Raw genomic sequence first — 16,789 nt, forward strand, 5'->3', positions numbered from 1 at the left:
AACAGCAAAGGGAGATATAAAGTGAAATGTCTCATATGCCCAGGTAAGGTGAATTGGATATTGGTGAGCAGTACCATGTTGTCCTTGACTCCATTTTCTTTCATAGTCCACATGTAAAGCTTCAGCAAATCTTATCAGATGTACCTCCAAAATACATCCAGAATATAACTACTTTTCACTACATTTACGCTACCACTCTGGTTCAATCCTCCATCATTTCTGACCTAGACTATTACAGTGGCCTTCTATCTGATCTCACAGTTTCCATACTTGTCCCCACAGCCCCCCAGTCTTCATTCAAACACCAAGTAGTCATGAAAAAACCCTCTAACTGCAATGACTTCCATCCCATTGAAAAAAAAAAAGTCCTTAAAATGACCTTCTAGGCTCCACAGGATGAATATGGGCAATCGTTTTCTAACTCCATCTCCTACTAGTCCCCCCCTTTCCTTTCCTTTGTTCTAGATACAGATGTTCTTTGGGATCCCATGGATATGACAGAAAGGCTCCTATATCAGTGCCTTTGCATAGGCTATTCTTACCACCTAGAATACACTTTCCTCATGTATCTACATGGTTCAATTCCTCACTTTCTTCAGGTCTTTGAGTTCAAAGGTCACTTCTGAAGTGATGCCCTGACTAATCATATTTAAAATTGACCTCCCCTCACTTCTGCCCCTAGTAATCCAGAACCCCTTTCTTGCTATACTTTTCTTTTTAACATGTGCCATCTCTTACATACTAATATATATCATTTTTATATTTATTACTTGTCTCCCATTCCCATCTAGATGTAAGTTCTACAAGAGTGGAGTTTTTGCCTCCTTTGCTCACTGCATTCATTAAATTTATTTTTTTGTATGAAAGAACAAAGATGTCATGTGTGCAGAGAGAAACACTTAAGAGAGTAAATGACCTATACAGATATTTGAAAAAGGAGACTATCCATAGAGGGTAAAGGCTCAGACACATCAGGTCTCATGTTTGAGGAACAAAAAATATGCTTGGAGACTAATCATTGAGGGGAAATAATAATAAGAAAATGGTATTAAGGATGCACTAGATGTCAAATCACATAGAGACTTTAACTTGCACTCTGAATTAGATAGGAATCTTTTGAACAGTTTTAAGCAGAGGTTGGGACACGATGTGATTTAACTTTTAAAATAATCACCTGGACTTCTGGGTAGGAAATGGGTAATCAGGCAACGGGCAGAAACAGGAGACCACTTAGGAGGCTACTATACTTCTCTAGAAAAGAGATGATGGTGGCATAGATAAGAGTGGTAATAATGGTGAAAATGATATGAACAATTGGAATCTGAATAGAAATTTAAGAGATAATATAGCAAAGGAAATGGGATTACTAAATCTGGAGTTCAAGGTAGAAGTAGGGGTTGAAAATATAATAATGGAAGTCATCAGCACACAAATGGTAGTCAAAAGACTACATAAAGGAAAAGAAAAACAGTGGAAAAAAGGACCTTCACTTTGAATGAACAGAAGGAATGACAGAAGGGCAGAAAGAAGGCTGAAGAGAAAAGGAAAAAGAAAAAAGATGGAATGAAGTCTGGAGAGATAGAAGCAAGGGACAGATGTATATTTTCCTAGAAGGAAGGATGGATAGATTGACTGATGGAAGGAAAGGGGGAGGAAGGACAGATAAATGGAATAATGATGCAATGACACATGGAGTAAAGAAGTAAGGACACATGATAGAAGCCAATAATATATGGGACAAAAAAGTGAAGAATGATGGCACAGAGGAGCAAGAGATAAAGAGAGATGGAGTGGGGGATAGGATGGTAAGAGGGTCAACATAAGGGAGAGAAGGAGGTAGGAAGAAACAATCCAACCAAAATTTAAGAATCCTAAGTTTTCAGTAACAAAAAAGGGTCAGTTTCATTTAATTACTAATAAGTGGGTTATAAGCTATACACATGCTATATAAATATATACAGAACTTGTTCTATGCTTAGAGAATGTATGAAGTAAAACTAAATGAACCCAAAGTATATTACCATTTCTTATTTGGTAAAGAAACTAATTTAGATTCACATTAACTTTTACTCTTTTTAGAGATATTTGAGAGTTAATTATCACCAACCTAATAAAATGTAGAACCACATATTCTGAAGTGTAGTCTTTCATTTATACAACTGACATTTGGACACCTACATATGACCCAAAAAATAAATCCAGAATTCTAGTCCTCAAAGCCTCCAAGTTTAAAAAGAAGAAGATAGGCAAATTTATTATTATAGTAATTAATACACTGTATTATTTAAGTCCTTATTGTTAAAGGACACATAAAAGGAAGGCAATAAGGCTGAGAAATATCCCCTAAAGTTTTACAAAGAATATGACTGATCTGGGTCTTATAGTACCTATCCTAGCACTTTATGACAGCAGTTTAAATTGGTTTTTACCTGAAATATTTTTGAACTTCTGAGGTTGACTTACACTAGCATAAGGCTCTGTAATTTATGCATCCCTAAATCCCCAAATCACATAAAGGTATCTGAAATCTAGGACTCTTACTATTTCATGTGTATTTTTAGAAAACACTGCATTGTGACACCATGAGGATAGGCCAAAAATCACATTTAAAATCTACTTCTGGGCTTTAGAGGATTAAGGTGGAACCAAATAAAATCTGTTCAACACATGTACAAAAGCAAATGACAGAGCTACATATACTACTGGCTTTCTGATATTCCTACCAGAATGTTCTCTTCTCCTAATAATACTAATTTCATTCTAGATATAATTCAAGTTTTTCAGAGGTTTTCACAGTGAGAGGACTATGGAAAAAAAAAAAAAGTGCCAGCAGAGAAAAAAGACTATCAAAGATGAAACATGCACCCAGATCTTCGTTTCTAAACATCCTTCTCCAATAAAGAACTAGGGTTCCACAGAGCAATGGCTGCTTCCAGAGCTGAGCAAGGAAAATACAAGATGAGCTGCACCATCTCATGATGCCAGAAAGTAGGCAAATACTCAATAGAAATCAAATGGGTGCTGGGAATGCAAGCTGGTGCAGCCACTCTGGAAAACAGTATGGAGGTTCCCCAAAAAACTAAAAATAGAACTACTCTACGACCCAGCAATTGCACTACTAGGCATTTATCCACAGGATACAGGTGTGCTGTTTCAAAGGGACACATGCACCCCCATGTTTATAGCAGCACTATCAACAATAGCCAAAGTATGGAAAGAGCACAAATGTCCATCAATGGATGAATGGATAAAGAACATTTGGTATATATATACAATGAAATATTACTCGGCAATCAAAAAGAATGAAATCTTGCCATTTGCAACTATGTGGATGGACCTGGAGGGTATTATGCTAAGTGAAATTAGTCAGAGAAGGACAAAAATATATGACTTCACTCATATGATAACTTTAAGAGAAAAACAGATGAACATAAGGGAAGGGAAACAAAAATAATATAAATACAGGGAGGGGGACAAAACAGAAGAGATTCATAAATATGGAGAACTGAGGGTTACTGGAGGGGTTGTGGGAGAGGGGATGGGCTAAATGGATAAGGGGCATTAAGGAATCTACTCCTGAAATCATTGTTTCATTATATGCTAACTAATTTGGATGTAAATTTTAAAAAATTAAAAATAAAATTAAAAAAAAAAAAAGAAATCAAATGGGTGCATGTTGAAAAAATAGGATGTGTACCAAAGTCGGACAATAAATAGTGATAGTAATAGACTTATAACCCAAAGTATATAACAAATACTCATGAGTGCATTCTTTTATAAATAAATTATTGAATAATTAAATGGGGAAGAAGGAACAACTCTTCATTACATAAGAATTCCAACTAAAAAGTACAGAAGGAATGAAAAGTCATGATTAGAATATCATATAACAACTGCTTCAGGCTAGATCCATTGATAAATACTAAAATTAATGCCTGAAAGTGTGAGAAAGAATATTTACATAGCTTCAAAGTTACCTCCTCCCAAATATTAATTACAGAGAAAAAAGTAATTTTACAATGGAGAAATTGGGCAGACACTGGCTTAACTACATGATCAAGATTAATATCACCAGAAATAAGACATACTGATACCATGTCTCTCCTGATATGAGAAATCCAAACTACCTCTGGTATTTTTCAAATATACATAACCTCAATCTAATCATGAGAAAACATCAGAGAATTCGAAATTAAGGGACATTCTACAAAATGATGGCCCAATTGCTTTTAAGTCTCAAGGTCATGAAAGATAAATGAAGACTGAAAAATTGTCACTGGGTAAAGGAAACTAAAGAGACAGGACAACTAAATGTAGTATGGAATTCTGGACTGGACTCTGGGACAGAAAACATTAGTGGAAAAAGTGGTGAAATCCAAATAAAGTCTATAGTTTAGTTAACAGTAATGTACCAATACTAATTTCTTAATTGTACTATGGTTATGTAAGGTGTTAAGATTAACAGATCCTGGGTGAAGGTTATATAGTAAACTTTTGTATTATTTTTGCAACTCTAAGTCTAAAATTATTTCAACATAAAAACAAAACAAAATGGATGAGTCAGAGCATCATATCTTGAAATAAATACATTTGGAAAGTTCTTTCCCACATCAATATTATTTCCACCTCTCCACTATGGTAATAACCACTTCAATAGTTCCATCCATGCACTTATTTATTTAACAATACGTGAGTGTCAGGCATACATTACAGAGAAAAATACAAAGTAGGGTGTGCCAAGTATGGGGAATGGGGATTGCTGTTTTATGGGCTGATTTACAAAGATTTCATTAATAAGGTAATACTTAGCAGAGTTCTGAAGTAAGACAGTAAGCCATGTGGATATTTGGGGAAAGGAAGGCAAGCACAAAGGCCCAAATGTTCAATGGCAAGTCTGAGGAAAACAGACATGGCCGGTGTGGTTGCAGTAAGATAAGGGACAAGGAGAAGGCAAAAAATAAGACCAGGTAAGCTAATTATTTAGGGACTCCTTGGCCATTTTAAGGGCTTTCTTTGTCTTACATGCTTAGAGAAATGGAAAGTGACTTGAAAAGCTATGAGAAGAGTGACAAAGTTTTACAAGGCCACTTTGACTACTGTGTGAGGAGCTGGGTAGAGTGGGGACAAAGGAATCAATTAAGAAATTATAGCAGTTATCCAGGTAAGAGGTGATGATGGTTTAGGCCAGACTGTAATCAATGAAGATGAGAAGTGACTAAAATTCTGGATATATTTTTGAGGTAAACCCCATTTGATCACTTGACAGATTAAACTTAAGTTATAGACAAAAGAGAGAAGTTGATTCCAAATTCAGAATACATGCCAGGATGAAATTCCTATTTATTGAGATGTGAATACAGGATGAAGAGGATTTGGGGATTTTGTTGTTTGTTTTCTTCTGCTCGTTTCAAGGGGTGGAAATAAAGCATTCAGTTTCAATTTTTTGGTTTATATTTATTTTCTTTCACTTTATTTCAGTTTATTTTCTCGGATTTTTTCAACTTTTTGGACATAAAAGATTTTTCAGTTTTGTTCTTATTAATTATATGCTTTTAGGGTCAGAAATGCCAATCTAAGCACCACTGTAGCTGTATTCCGCAAATTTTAACATGCCATTGCCATTGTCCTACGCCATTAGTTCAAAATGTTTTCAAATTTCCACTAATTTCCTGTTTGGCCCATAAATTATTTGTAAGAATATTGCTTAATTATCAGCGCTTGGGGGTTTTCTATTTTTGTTTTTGTTAATTCCTACCTTATTTCATTGTGATTAAAAACACATTCTCCGCTATTTCAATGTTTTGAAATACAAGACTTGGTTTATAACCCAGGATACAATTAATTTTGTTACATTTCAATGTGCACTTGAAAAGAATGTGCATCCTGTAGGTGTTGGAAAAAATGCTCCATGTGAATTAAGTCAAGGCTGTTAATCACACAGTTCCAATCTTTTGTTTTGTTCCAATCTTTTACAACTTCTGATTTTTGGTCTGCTTGTTCTGTTAGTTACTAAAAGAACCATACTTATATTTCCCTCTGAGATTATGAGTTTATTTCTCTTTTTAGTTTTATCAGTTTTGGCTTTTTGTATTTTGACAGTACATTTTACACATAAAATTTAGACCTGTTATATCTTCCTAGAGGACTGACCATTTTAATAACCATGAAATATCCCTCTTTATTTCTAATAAAAATGCTTCTTGCTTTAAATTCTACTTTATCTGATCTTAGTAACACCATACCAGCTTTCTATTAGTGTATGCAAGGGCATATCTTTTATGATGCTTTTTTAACTTCAGTCCATTTTAATCTCCATATTTAAAGTGTATTTCTTATAAGCAGTGTATTTTGGGTTGAACCACATGAAATTGCTAATATACTGGTTTGACTTCCAAAACAGAAATTTCATAGCTCACTCTCATAGTTAGTTTTATTTTCTAATTCAAACAATCTTTGTTAATTGGAAAATGTGGTCCGTTTACAATTAATAGAATTACTGACATACATAAGTTTAAATTTACCTTCTTAATATTTGTTCAACTTGTTCTATGCTTCCTTTCTTGCCTTCTTTTAAATTATTTTTTATTATGCCATTTTCCTCCATTCTTAGATTGTTAGTCATAACTTCTTTTAGAGGTTACCTAGAAATCAAAATATGCATCCTAATTTCTTAAAAGTCCAATATAAATTAGTATTATTATTGATTCTCTAATGATGCAAGACCTTAGAATATAGTAACTCCATTTAACATATACACATATACAAAAGATATTGCTTTGAACAGCTGGTATTCATTTATTCATTCAGTATCCACGTCCTAACAGTTTCTATCACTCTTTGTATCTTTCTATATTTCTATCTAGGATCACTTTTTCTTTTGCCTGACCAATCTCTTTTAGAATATTCTTCACATTTGATCTGCTACTCTTGGATGATTTTCTTTCCTCTTCTCCTGGAATTTCAATACAAATATGTTAGACCTCTTTGCCATTACCCATATGTCTCTCACACTCTTGTATATTTTCCAACCTAATGTGTCTGCTTCAGAGTGGTTATTTTCTTCTGAACTATCTTCCAATTTCACTAATTCTTTTCTCAGCTACATATAATCCTCTGTTCAACCTATTCATTGAGTTACCAACTTCAGCTGTTGTATTTTTTTCATTTCTAATATTCTATTTGACTACTTGCACAGCTCTTTTCCAAGATTCTCCTTTATCCAATTTCTTAAAAATACTAATGATAATTGTTTTAAAGTACATGATTAATATCTGGATTTCTTATGCATCTGCTGCTAATTAATTTCTTCTTGATTTCAGTCATTTCTTATCTTTTAGTATGCCTTGTTACTTTTGACCACATGCCAAACATTATGCATTAAAAAAACTGCAGATATTTTCCTTTACAGAATTATTAACCTTTGCCTGTGGCAGGCTTCTAAAATACAGGCCAATACCATTAATTAATCAATGACTGAGTTGATTTCATGCTGGACTTCAGTGCTTCAACAGGCTATTTTATTCAAACTCTCCTCCTAGGATAATAAAGAAATCAGTCAGACAGTAATAGCTGAATAACACAATTAAAGAGGGAATAACGATTTTAGAAAATAAAGGAATAGAGACTGCTATTTTACATAAGACTGTAGGGGTAAATGCTCAGTGATAATGGAACACTAATGTAAAGGGCTGAAGGAAAATGAGGGAGCAAGCCATGCTGGAAGAAAAACATTCTGTGCAGAGGGGACAGCATATGTACAATCCAGTTGAAAAATATGCATAATATCTTTAAAAGAATACTCAAGAGACCAGTATGACTACAGCATAGAGAATGAAAGGTAAGTGCTAAGAAATTAAATTTAAAAGTTATCAAGTTCCAGTACACACAGTATCTTATAAAGTATTGTATGGACATCACTCTTTACCCTGAGATGTAATGAGAGGATTAATCTTACTTATGATTATGAAGAATCATAACAGGTTAAAAGGGAAGAAAGGAAGAACCAGGGAATTCTAAAAGGAAACTACTGCAACATTCTATGTGGTAGCTTTGGTCAAGATGATTAATATATAGGTATGAGATATGGTCTGAGCTTGTATACATTTTGAAAGCAGAGCCAATATAATTAAATTGACATGTTTAAAGTTAAAAAAAAAAAGCAAACAAACAAGCAAGAACCAAAAACAGTAAGTTTAGGGAGTAAAAAATCTTTTTTAAAACATGAAAAAGAAATTTTACAAAATGAAATAGAGAAACAGACTGGGAAATATGAACAAGATGTTAAGAATACAGTGAAAACATCTAACAAGTGTACAAATACAGTTCTGAAAGGAGAATGAGATAAGAGAACTATTTGAAAAGTAACAGCTGAGAAATTTTCAGAACTGATAAAAGATACTAATTCACAGGTTCACAGAGGCTTACAAATCAAGAAGAATAAATGTGAAAAAACTCACACCTAGACCCATCATTGAAAAACTGAAGAACATATCAGAGAAAGAGAAGATTTAAAATTAAACAACAAAAATAATAATAATAACCTCAATAAGATAACAGCAGGAATGGCAGACTCTACTGTATCTCTAATACACAGAAAGAAAATAACTGTCAACCTAGAATTCTATACCTAGTGTAAATAAGGACAGAAAGTACTTTCAGACAAACAAAACTTGAGTGTGCCACTAGCAGTCCTTCACTGTGTAAGATCAAAAAGATATTATTAGTGATAAAAGAAAGTGATTCTAAGTGAAAGACTGGAGATGCTAGGAGGAATAAAGGACACAGAGGTGGTAAATATGTAGATAAATAAACACTAGCCTTATAAGACAACAAAGAATAATGTATTTTGGATATTTTTAAAAGCAAAAAGAGAGAGATAGAATTAGTATAAGTCAGGAAACGAACTGGACTTTAAAATGGTGTTTCAAGGGCCTTGTATTATTTAAAAAGGAGCATAGTTATTAACTTTAGATATTGATTAATGTGCCTGTAGTAATTTCTCAGATAAATACTAAAAGAATAGTTAAAATTATGTATCATTTGAAGCTGTTAGGAAGAATTGGAAAAAAGTTACAACAATTCATTTTAAAGAAGGGAAGATAAAAAACAGGCAGAAAAAAACCCACAAAATAAGATGGTGGATATAAATCCAAATACCTTGGTAATTATAACAAATGTAAATAAGCTTTAATTAAGAAATAAAAATTGGGGGCACATGGGTGGCTCAGTCAATTAAGTGTCTGATTTTTTATTTTAGATCAGGTCATGATCTCATGGTTCATCAGTTTGAGCCTCACATCGGGCTCTGTGCTGACAGCATGGAGCCTACTTGGGACTCACTCTCTCTCTCTCTCTCTCTCTCTCTCTCTCTCTCTCTCTCTGCTCCTTCTCCCCCCTCTCTCTCAAAATAAACAAACTAAAAAAAAATTAAAAAGTGTTTTTAAATTAATAATAAAATAAAATAAAAACAAAAATTGTCAGACATATTAACCTAAAATATGCTGTTTTTCATAGACATCTAAAACCAAAGGTTCTAAACTGAAAACAGAAGGATACAAAAAAAGCTGCTACTACTGTATTAACACACATAATGGACTTTAAGGAAAAATAGTATAAAGAAGGCAAGAAGGCAGTGTTCATAATGATGAACACTTCAATTTGCCAAGAAAATATAATAATTATCTAACAATATATATATATTTTACACCTATTTCCATCACATTTCATAATGATAAAAACTAAAAGCCTCAATTTACCAGAACATTCATCTAATAACTTCCTGTGTATAAAGTAAAAAGTGACAGGACTTCAAAGAGAGACTCATGATTAAATTGGGGACATTTCAACAATTTTTTGATAATATCTGCGATAACTACCAGACCAAAGATGATTACATAAGATATGGACAACACATTAGCAATTATGACCTAATGAAAAGAAAAAAAAAAAAAAACCCTCCATCTAATAATTATAATAGACAAGGAGAGAAAAGTAATATACATATTTTTAAAAAACTGACCATATATTGGGACTTTAAAAAAAAGTCAAGAGGTGCCTGGGTGGCTCAGTCAGCTGAGCGTCTGACTTCAGGCTAGTTCATGATCTCAACCATTCCCGAGTTCGAGCCCTGGGTTGAGCTCTGTAATGACAGCTCGGAGCCTGGAGCCTGCTTCAGATTTTGTGTGTCTCTCTCTCTGCCCCTCCCCTACTCATGCTCTCTCTCTCTCTCTCTCTCTCCAAAATAAATAAGCATTAAAATAAATAAGAAGTAAAAAATAAAAAAATAAAGTCTAAACAAACTTCAAGAAATTTAAACAATACAGAGCATATTCTCTTACACTAATGTATTTAAGCTAAAAATTAACCCTAAAGAGATAGACAAATTCTCTACGTTTGAAATGTGTTATAAATATTATAAATTAAAAAATACTTCTAAATAACTCAAGAACTAATGAAACAAACCATAATAATATTTAGACAATATTTTGAACTAAATGATAATGAACATACATTAAAGAGACTTGTGGGCTACAACTATAGTAGCAATTAAAGGTATATTTACACAGCTAAATGTTTACATTAGTAGAAAAAAATCTACAAATTAAAAGGCTAGGCATGTTCCCCAAGAAGTCAGAGTAAGAAAAAGATAAAAGAATAAAAATAATAAATATTAATGAAATTGAAAACCTACAATAGAGAAGATCAATAACCACATAAGTTAGTTCTCTGAAAAGATGGTAAAATTAATCAACCTCTAACAATAGCCAAATCATGGGAGAAGCCTAAATGTCTATCAACTGATGAATGGATAAAGAAGATGTGATATATATATATATATATATATATATATATATATATATATATATATACAATGGAATACTACTTGGAAATGAGAATTAATGAAATCCTGCCATTTGCAACAACATGGATAGAACTGGAGGGTTATTATGCTAAGTGAAATAAGTCAGTCAGAAAAAGACAAATATGTTTTCACTCATTTGTGGATCTTGAGAAACTTAACAGAAGACCATGGGGAGGGGAAGGGAAGGGGAAAAAACAGTTTCAAACAGAGAGGGAGGCAAACCCATAAGAGACTCAGAGAACAAACTGAGGGTTGATGACAGGGTGGGGAAGAATAGAAAATGGGTGATGGGCATTCAGGAGGGCACTTGTTGGGATGAGGACTGGGTGTTGTATGTAAGTGGGAATCTACCCCCAAAACCAACAGCACACTGTATACATTGTATGTTAGCTAACTTTACAACAAATTATATTAAAAAAATTAGTCAACCTCTGTCATGGGGATAAAAGGTGCAGCATAGGGAATATAGTCAATGGTACTGTAATAGTGTTGTATGGTAACAGATGGTGGCTACACTTGTGGTCAGCACAGCATAATGTACAGACTTGTCAAATCACTGTTGTACACCTGAAACTAATATAACATTATGTGTCAGCTATTTCAATTAAGAAAAATTAATCAGGGGCACCTGGACAGCTCAGTTGGTTGAGCGTTCAACTTTGGCTCAGGTCATGATCTCACAGTTCACGAGTTTGAGCCCTGCATTGGGTTTGCTGCTGCCAGCACAAAGCCTGCTTCAGATCCTCTGTCCCTCTCTCATGTGTACTCTCTCTCTCTCTCTCTCTCTCAAAAATAAAAAAAACATTAAAAAAAAAAAGGAGAGGAAAAAAATTCACCTCTGATTAAATTCATCACAACAAAAAGGGAGAAGACACACGTAAGCAACATAAGGAATGAAAAGGGCAAAATACAGATGCTACTTACATTTAAATCACAAAAAAAAGGTAAGTGGGTTGTAATTTCAAGAAATGCACTAGCTTATTTATATGCTTGTTCCCAATAAAAACAAATAAAAAAATATTGGTTAATATATTAAAAACATCTTAAGGCAGCTAAGAGTTGAGACAAGACAATAAGGAATTACCAAACCAAAAGCTAAGTAGAACACATGATCACCTTTTGCCCTGAAAGAATTTGCTAATCCCAAAGAATTTGAACAGCAGTTTTGATCACCTCATGACACAAGGGGGACAAAAGTCAAAACTCAGGATCAACGAAAGATTCTTCTAAAAGAAGACACCCAAAACATTAAGCCAAGATTTCAAAATGCTACATACTTTCTTTGGGAATGAATAAACCTGAAATAAAATCCTCCTTCCACACCATGCCTTGTGGAGAGATACCCTGGCATTCAAGTAGAAAAGGACTGGAAAAAATAAGCAAACAAAAAAAAAAGACTCATAAGTTGTAAGCACTGACCAGCCCTACAGCATATTTACAGCCCAAATAAAAATCATCAGGGTGGTCCAAGAAACTTCAAACCATAAATTTAAAGTGTCCCTGAAGTTCAAACCTTAAGTTTAAGTGACTCTAATGCCACTGAGAAATACAAATTCTTTCTAGAGAAAGGCACCCTTATCCTGGGCCTCAGAAAATTCCCCAGAATAATTTTTCAAATACAATGAGAAAAATCCTCAAAGCACCTAAGGATAGGGGTAGATGACAAATTACCTTCAAAGCAACAATAATAGTCCTCAATAGCAACAATAAAACTAGAACACAGCATTCTATTTTTCAATAAGCTAGGGGAAAAAACCCAGAATCTAAAATTCTACATCCATGAAAATATCTTTCAAGTATACATAGATGTATTTTGATAAAAGATAAAAGGGTTTGACTCTAAAAGACCTCATTAAAGGAAATTCTAAATGATACCTTTCAGGCCCAAGCGAAATGATTCCAGATGACTGTCTAATATGTAAGAACAACAAAGGGAAAATAAAAGTAGCAACTATATGGGTGAATATAAATGAACTCAAACTTGACAAAACAATATTGTAATAATGCCTAGTGGAATTGTTTTTTTTTAATGATAGAATTAAAACATAGAACAAAAGTTTAATTATAGGGTGGTTCAGTTGGTTGAGTGTCGGACTCTTGATTTCAGCTTAGGTCACCATCTCACAGGTTGGTGGATCAAGACTCGCCTAGAGGTCTGCAGCTGAAAGCATGAAGCCTGCTTGGGATTCTCTCTCTCTCCTCTCTCTCTGCCCCTCCCTCTGTTGCTCTCTCTCTCTCTCAAAATAAATAAACATTTTTTTTAAGTTTAATTATATAAGGGAATAATGAAATTTAAATGTTCTAGGTCCCTTATACTATGCAGGAGGAAGGCAAAAGGTATAGATTTACATTAGATTTGAAAAAGTTCTCACCTTTTTTTTTTTATCACTTTAAAAGTCATACAGGGGGTGCCTGGGTGGCTCAGTGGGTTGAGCGTCCGACTACGGCTCAGGTCATAATCTTGCAGTTCGTGGGTTTGAGCCCCATATCAGGCTTTGTGCTGACAGCCTGCAGCCTGGAGCCTGCTTCAGACTGTCCCTGTCTCTCTCTGCCCCTCCCCCCATCTGTCCCTCCCCTGCTCACACTCTGTCTCTCTTTCTCTCAAATATAAACAAACATTAAAAAACATTTTTTTGTCATGCAGTGTATTACATTTATGGCATTTGATTAAATTTAACCACTCTTAGGAAGTCAGAAACCATTTTTCTTAAGTTTTTTACATTTTTTTAAAAGTTTTTTTATTTTGAGAAAACAAGAGAATGCACACACACACATACATGCACAAGTTAGGGAAGGGCAGGGAGAGAAGGAAAGAGAGAATCCTAAGCAGGCTCCGTGCTTAGGAGCACAGAGCCTGACATGGGGCTCAAACTCACAAACCGTGAGATCATCACTTAACCCGAAATCAAGAGTCAGCAGCTTAACCAACTGAGCCACCCAGGCACTGCTCACCATGACTCTTAAAAAAACAATTTCCCTTTCTTTCTAATCTTTCTTCACTGAATGGATTGTTTATCCCAATACTACCTCTTTTAAAAAGCTTTTAAAATTAAAATATAACAAGTATACAATAAACCATACCAATCATAAGTTACTTCACAAGAAATATTATAAAGCAATATTAAAAAGTGATTAGTCACTTTTATGTCATGAAACAGAACATAACCAACAATCTAGATAAACTCCCCACTCCCATCCCTTCCCAAATCACAAAGAAAAGCACTCTCCTCATTTCTAATTCCATAAATTAGTTCTGCCTGGTTTTGAACTTTAGTTCATGTAATCATATGGTATATATATCCTTTTGTTTCTGACTTTTCATTAAACATATTTGTAAGTTTTATCCATGTCATTTTGTATAGCTGCAGTTAGTTCCTTTTTCATGGTATTCCAACATATGTGTATACCATAATTTATCCATTTTACTGTTAATGGACATTTGGGTTGTTTCCAGTTTGGGGCTAGTACAAATAATGTTGCTATAAATGTAGTGTGCACTCATCTACAAATGTTCATGAATTTCTATTGAGTATATACTTAGGAATGAAATGGCTGAGTTATTGGTAATGTAAACATTCAACAAAAAGCCTGATAGTTTCCCAAAGTGTTAAGTGTTCACACTTCTAATAGCAATGTATTAAAGTTCCAGCTGTTCCACATTTTCATCAATACTTTGTACTGCCAGATCTTTTAATTTTAGCTAATCAATCAAGATGGTATAGTGTTTCAACTGTGATTTTCACTTATATTTTCCAAACATATAACTTGGCTGGGCAATTTTTACCATGTCTTTAGGCTATCCAAATCATGTCTTTTGAATACACTCTTCTGTGAAATGCCAATTCAAATTCCTGCCCATTTTTCTATAGAGTTATCTGTAGTTTTCCTACTGACTTTTAGTCCTTTATATATTCTTAATACAATTTCCTTGTCAGTTATATGCTCTTCAAATATCTCCCCCTACTGGCTTCATATTGGCTTGCCTTTTTACTTTTCTATTGCTATTTTTGATTAACAGAAGTTCTTAATTTTAATGAAATTAATCAAATTTCCCCTTACAGTTAATATGTGTGTGTGCACGTGAGAGCATGCATCTTAATGTTTGAGAAATCTTCACCTCCTCTATCTCGTAGAGATTCTTTCCTACATTTTATTCTTTAAAAGCATATCCATCTACAGTTGACTTTTTGTGTTATGGTTCAAGGTAAGGTCACAGATTTATTTTTTCCCACACGGATACCAAGTTACTCCTATTTTAGGGAGAAGAATACATATTTGATAATCAGAAGATCTGGGTTCTACTTCCAACTCTTTAAAACACAGGAATGTGCAAACCACTGATGTCTGAGTATGAGTTTTGTGATCCAACTCAAATACATATTTAGAATCACTGGATTAGGTGCTCTCCAAGTATTTACAATATAGCAGGGGAAACAGTTATATAAACACCATAATGTATTGTAAGAATTACTGGACAATACTTAGTGATGCTTTTGTAGACAAGACTGAAAAATATGAACTGACTGGACAAGACTGAAAAATATTATAAAGACAAAAAAAAAATGCCAAGTAGAAAGAATTACAAAGTATCTGTCACATAGTAAGTGTAAACAATAATTGGTAAATGCCAACTAGAAAGACTTACAAAAAGTTTTGTTTACAAAGAATGTTAAAGCTAAAATTAAAAACGCACACACTCACTAACAAGGACAACACAATCCTTTCTAGAAAATCATGCTCATGGCAAGAAAATTAATGAGAGCTCAAGTCTATATTCAGGTTGAGTGAGTTTTAAATTCATGTATTTAAATTCAAGTTAGTTAAAGTGGAGTACTGGTTTCAGGAGTAGAACCCAGTGATTCATCACTTACATACAGCACCCAGTGCTTATCCCAGCAAGTGCCCTCTTTAATGCCCATCACCCACTTAGTCCATCCCCCCACCTACCTCCACTCCAGCAGCAAATCTTCAGTTGTTCCATGTGTTTAAGGGTCTCTTACGGTTTGCCTCCCTCTCTGTTTTTATCTTATTTTTTCTTCCCTTCCCCTATGTTCATCTTTTGTATTTCTTTTTTTTTGTTGTTGTTTATTTATTTTTGAGAGAGAGACTGAGCACGAGAGGTGGAGGGGCAGAGAGAGAGGGAAACACAGAATCGGAAGCAGGCTCCAGGCTCTGAGCTTTCAGTGCAGAGCCCAAAGCAGGGCTCAAACTTACGAACTGTGAGATCATGACCTGAGTGGAAATCAGATGCTTAACCGACTGAGCCCCTCATCTGTTGTGTTTCTTAAATTCCACATATGAGTGAGATCATAATTTGTCTTTCTCTGACTGACTTATTTCGCTTAGCATAATACACTCTAGTTCTAGCCACATTGTTGCAAATGGCAAGATTTCATTCTTTTTAATCACCGAGCAGTATTCCACTATATGAATGTGTGTATATGTATGTGATATACATATACATATATACACACATATATATATATATATTCACATCTTCTATATATTTTTAAAAGATTTTATTTTCAATTAATCTCTACACCCAACATGGAGCTTGAAGCCACAACCCTGAGATCAAGAGTCGCACGCTCCATTGACTGAGCCACCCAGATGCCCCAAGCTTGATTTTTTTAAAGCTATGTATATGTAGGGAAGATTCCAAAATTACAAGATAGGAAGTTTGATTATTCGACCCTGGAAATTAACAGAAAGGGTTAGAAGCATCTAGAAAACAAAGCTTGTTCTAAAAACAAAAACACAATCATTGATAAATTCATGTCAAGATACCCTCTTCACTCTCTGGCAGGATTATTAGTCTGATAGATACATGACAAAGTTAATGATGCTTTTTTTCCACAAGACTGAAAACTCTGAATTGATAAGATTTTAAACTATATGAATTTTTTTCTACAGAGTACTGTTGAATGA

At 34.1% G+C, this 16,789-nt stretch overlaps 1 protein-coding gene across 3 annotated transcripts in view; it reads right to left on the minus strand.

Moving 5' to 3' along the window:
- The window catches only part of CRY1 (cryptochrome circadian regulator 1), a 93,509-nt gene that overhangs the window by 48,413 nt on the left and 28,307 nt on the right, over positions 1-16,789 (minus strand). The window contains exon 2 of one of the 3 annotated variants that reach the window (XM_019835452.2): positions 6,522-6,641. The exons of the other annotated variants lie outside the window; for them this stretch is intronic. Coding sequence (XP_019691011.1) covers positions 6,522-6,622 — 101 coding nt within the window. The 5' untranslated portion in view covers positions 6,623-6,641. The remainder of the gene's footprint in view (positions 1-6,521; positions 6,642-16,789) is intronic. 3 annotated transcript variants of the gene reach the window in all.

This window comes from Felis catus, chromosome B4 (genome assembly GCF_018350175.1).
Source record: "Felis catus isolate Fca126 chromosome B4, F.catus_Fca126_mat1.0, whole genome shotgun sequence".
Taxonomy (NCBI): domain Eukaryota; kingdom Metazoa; phylum Chordata; class Mammalia; order Carnivora; family Felidae; genus Felis; species Felis catus.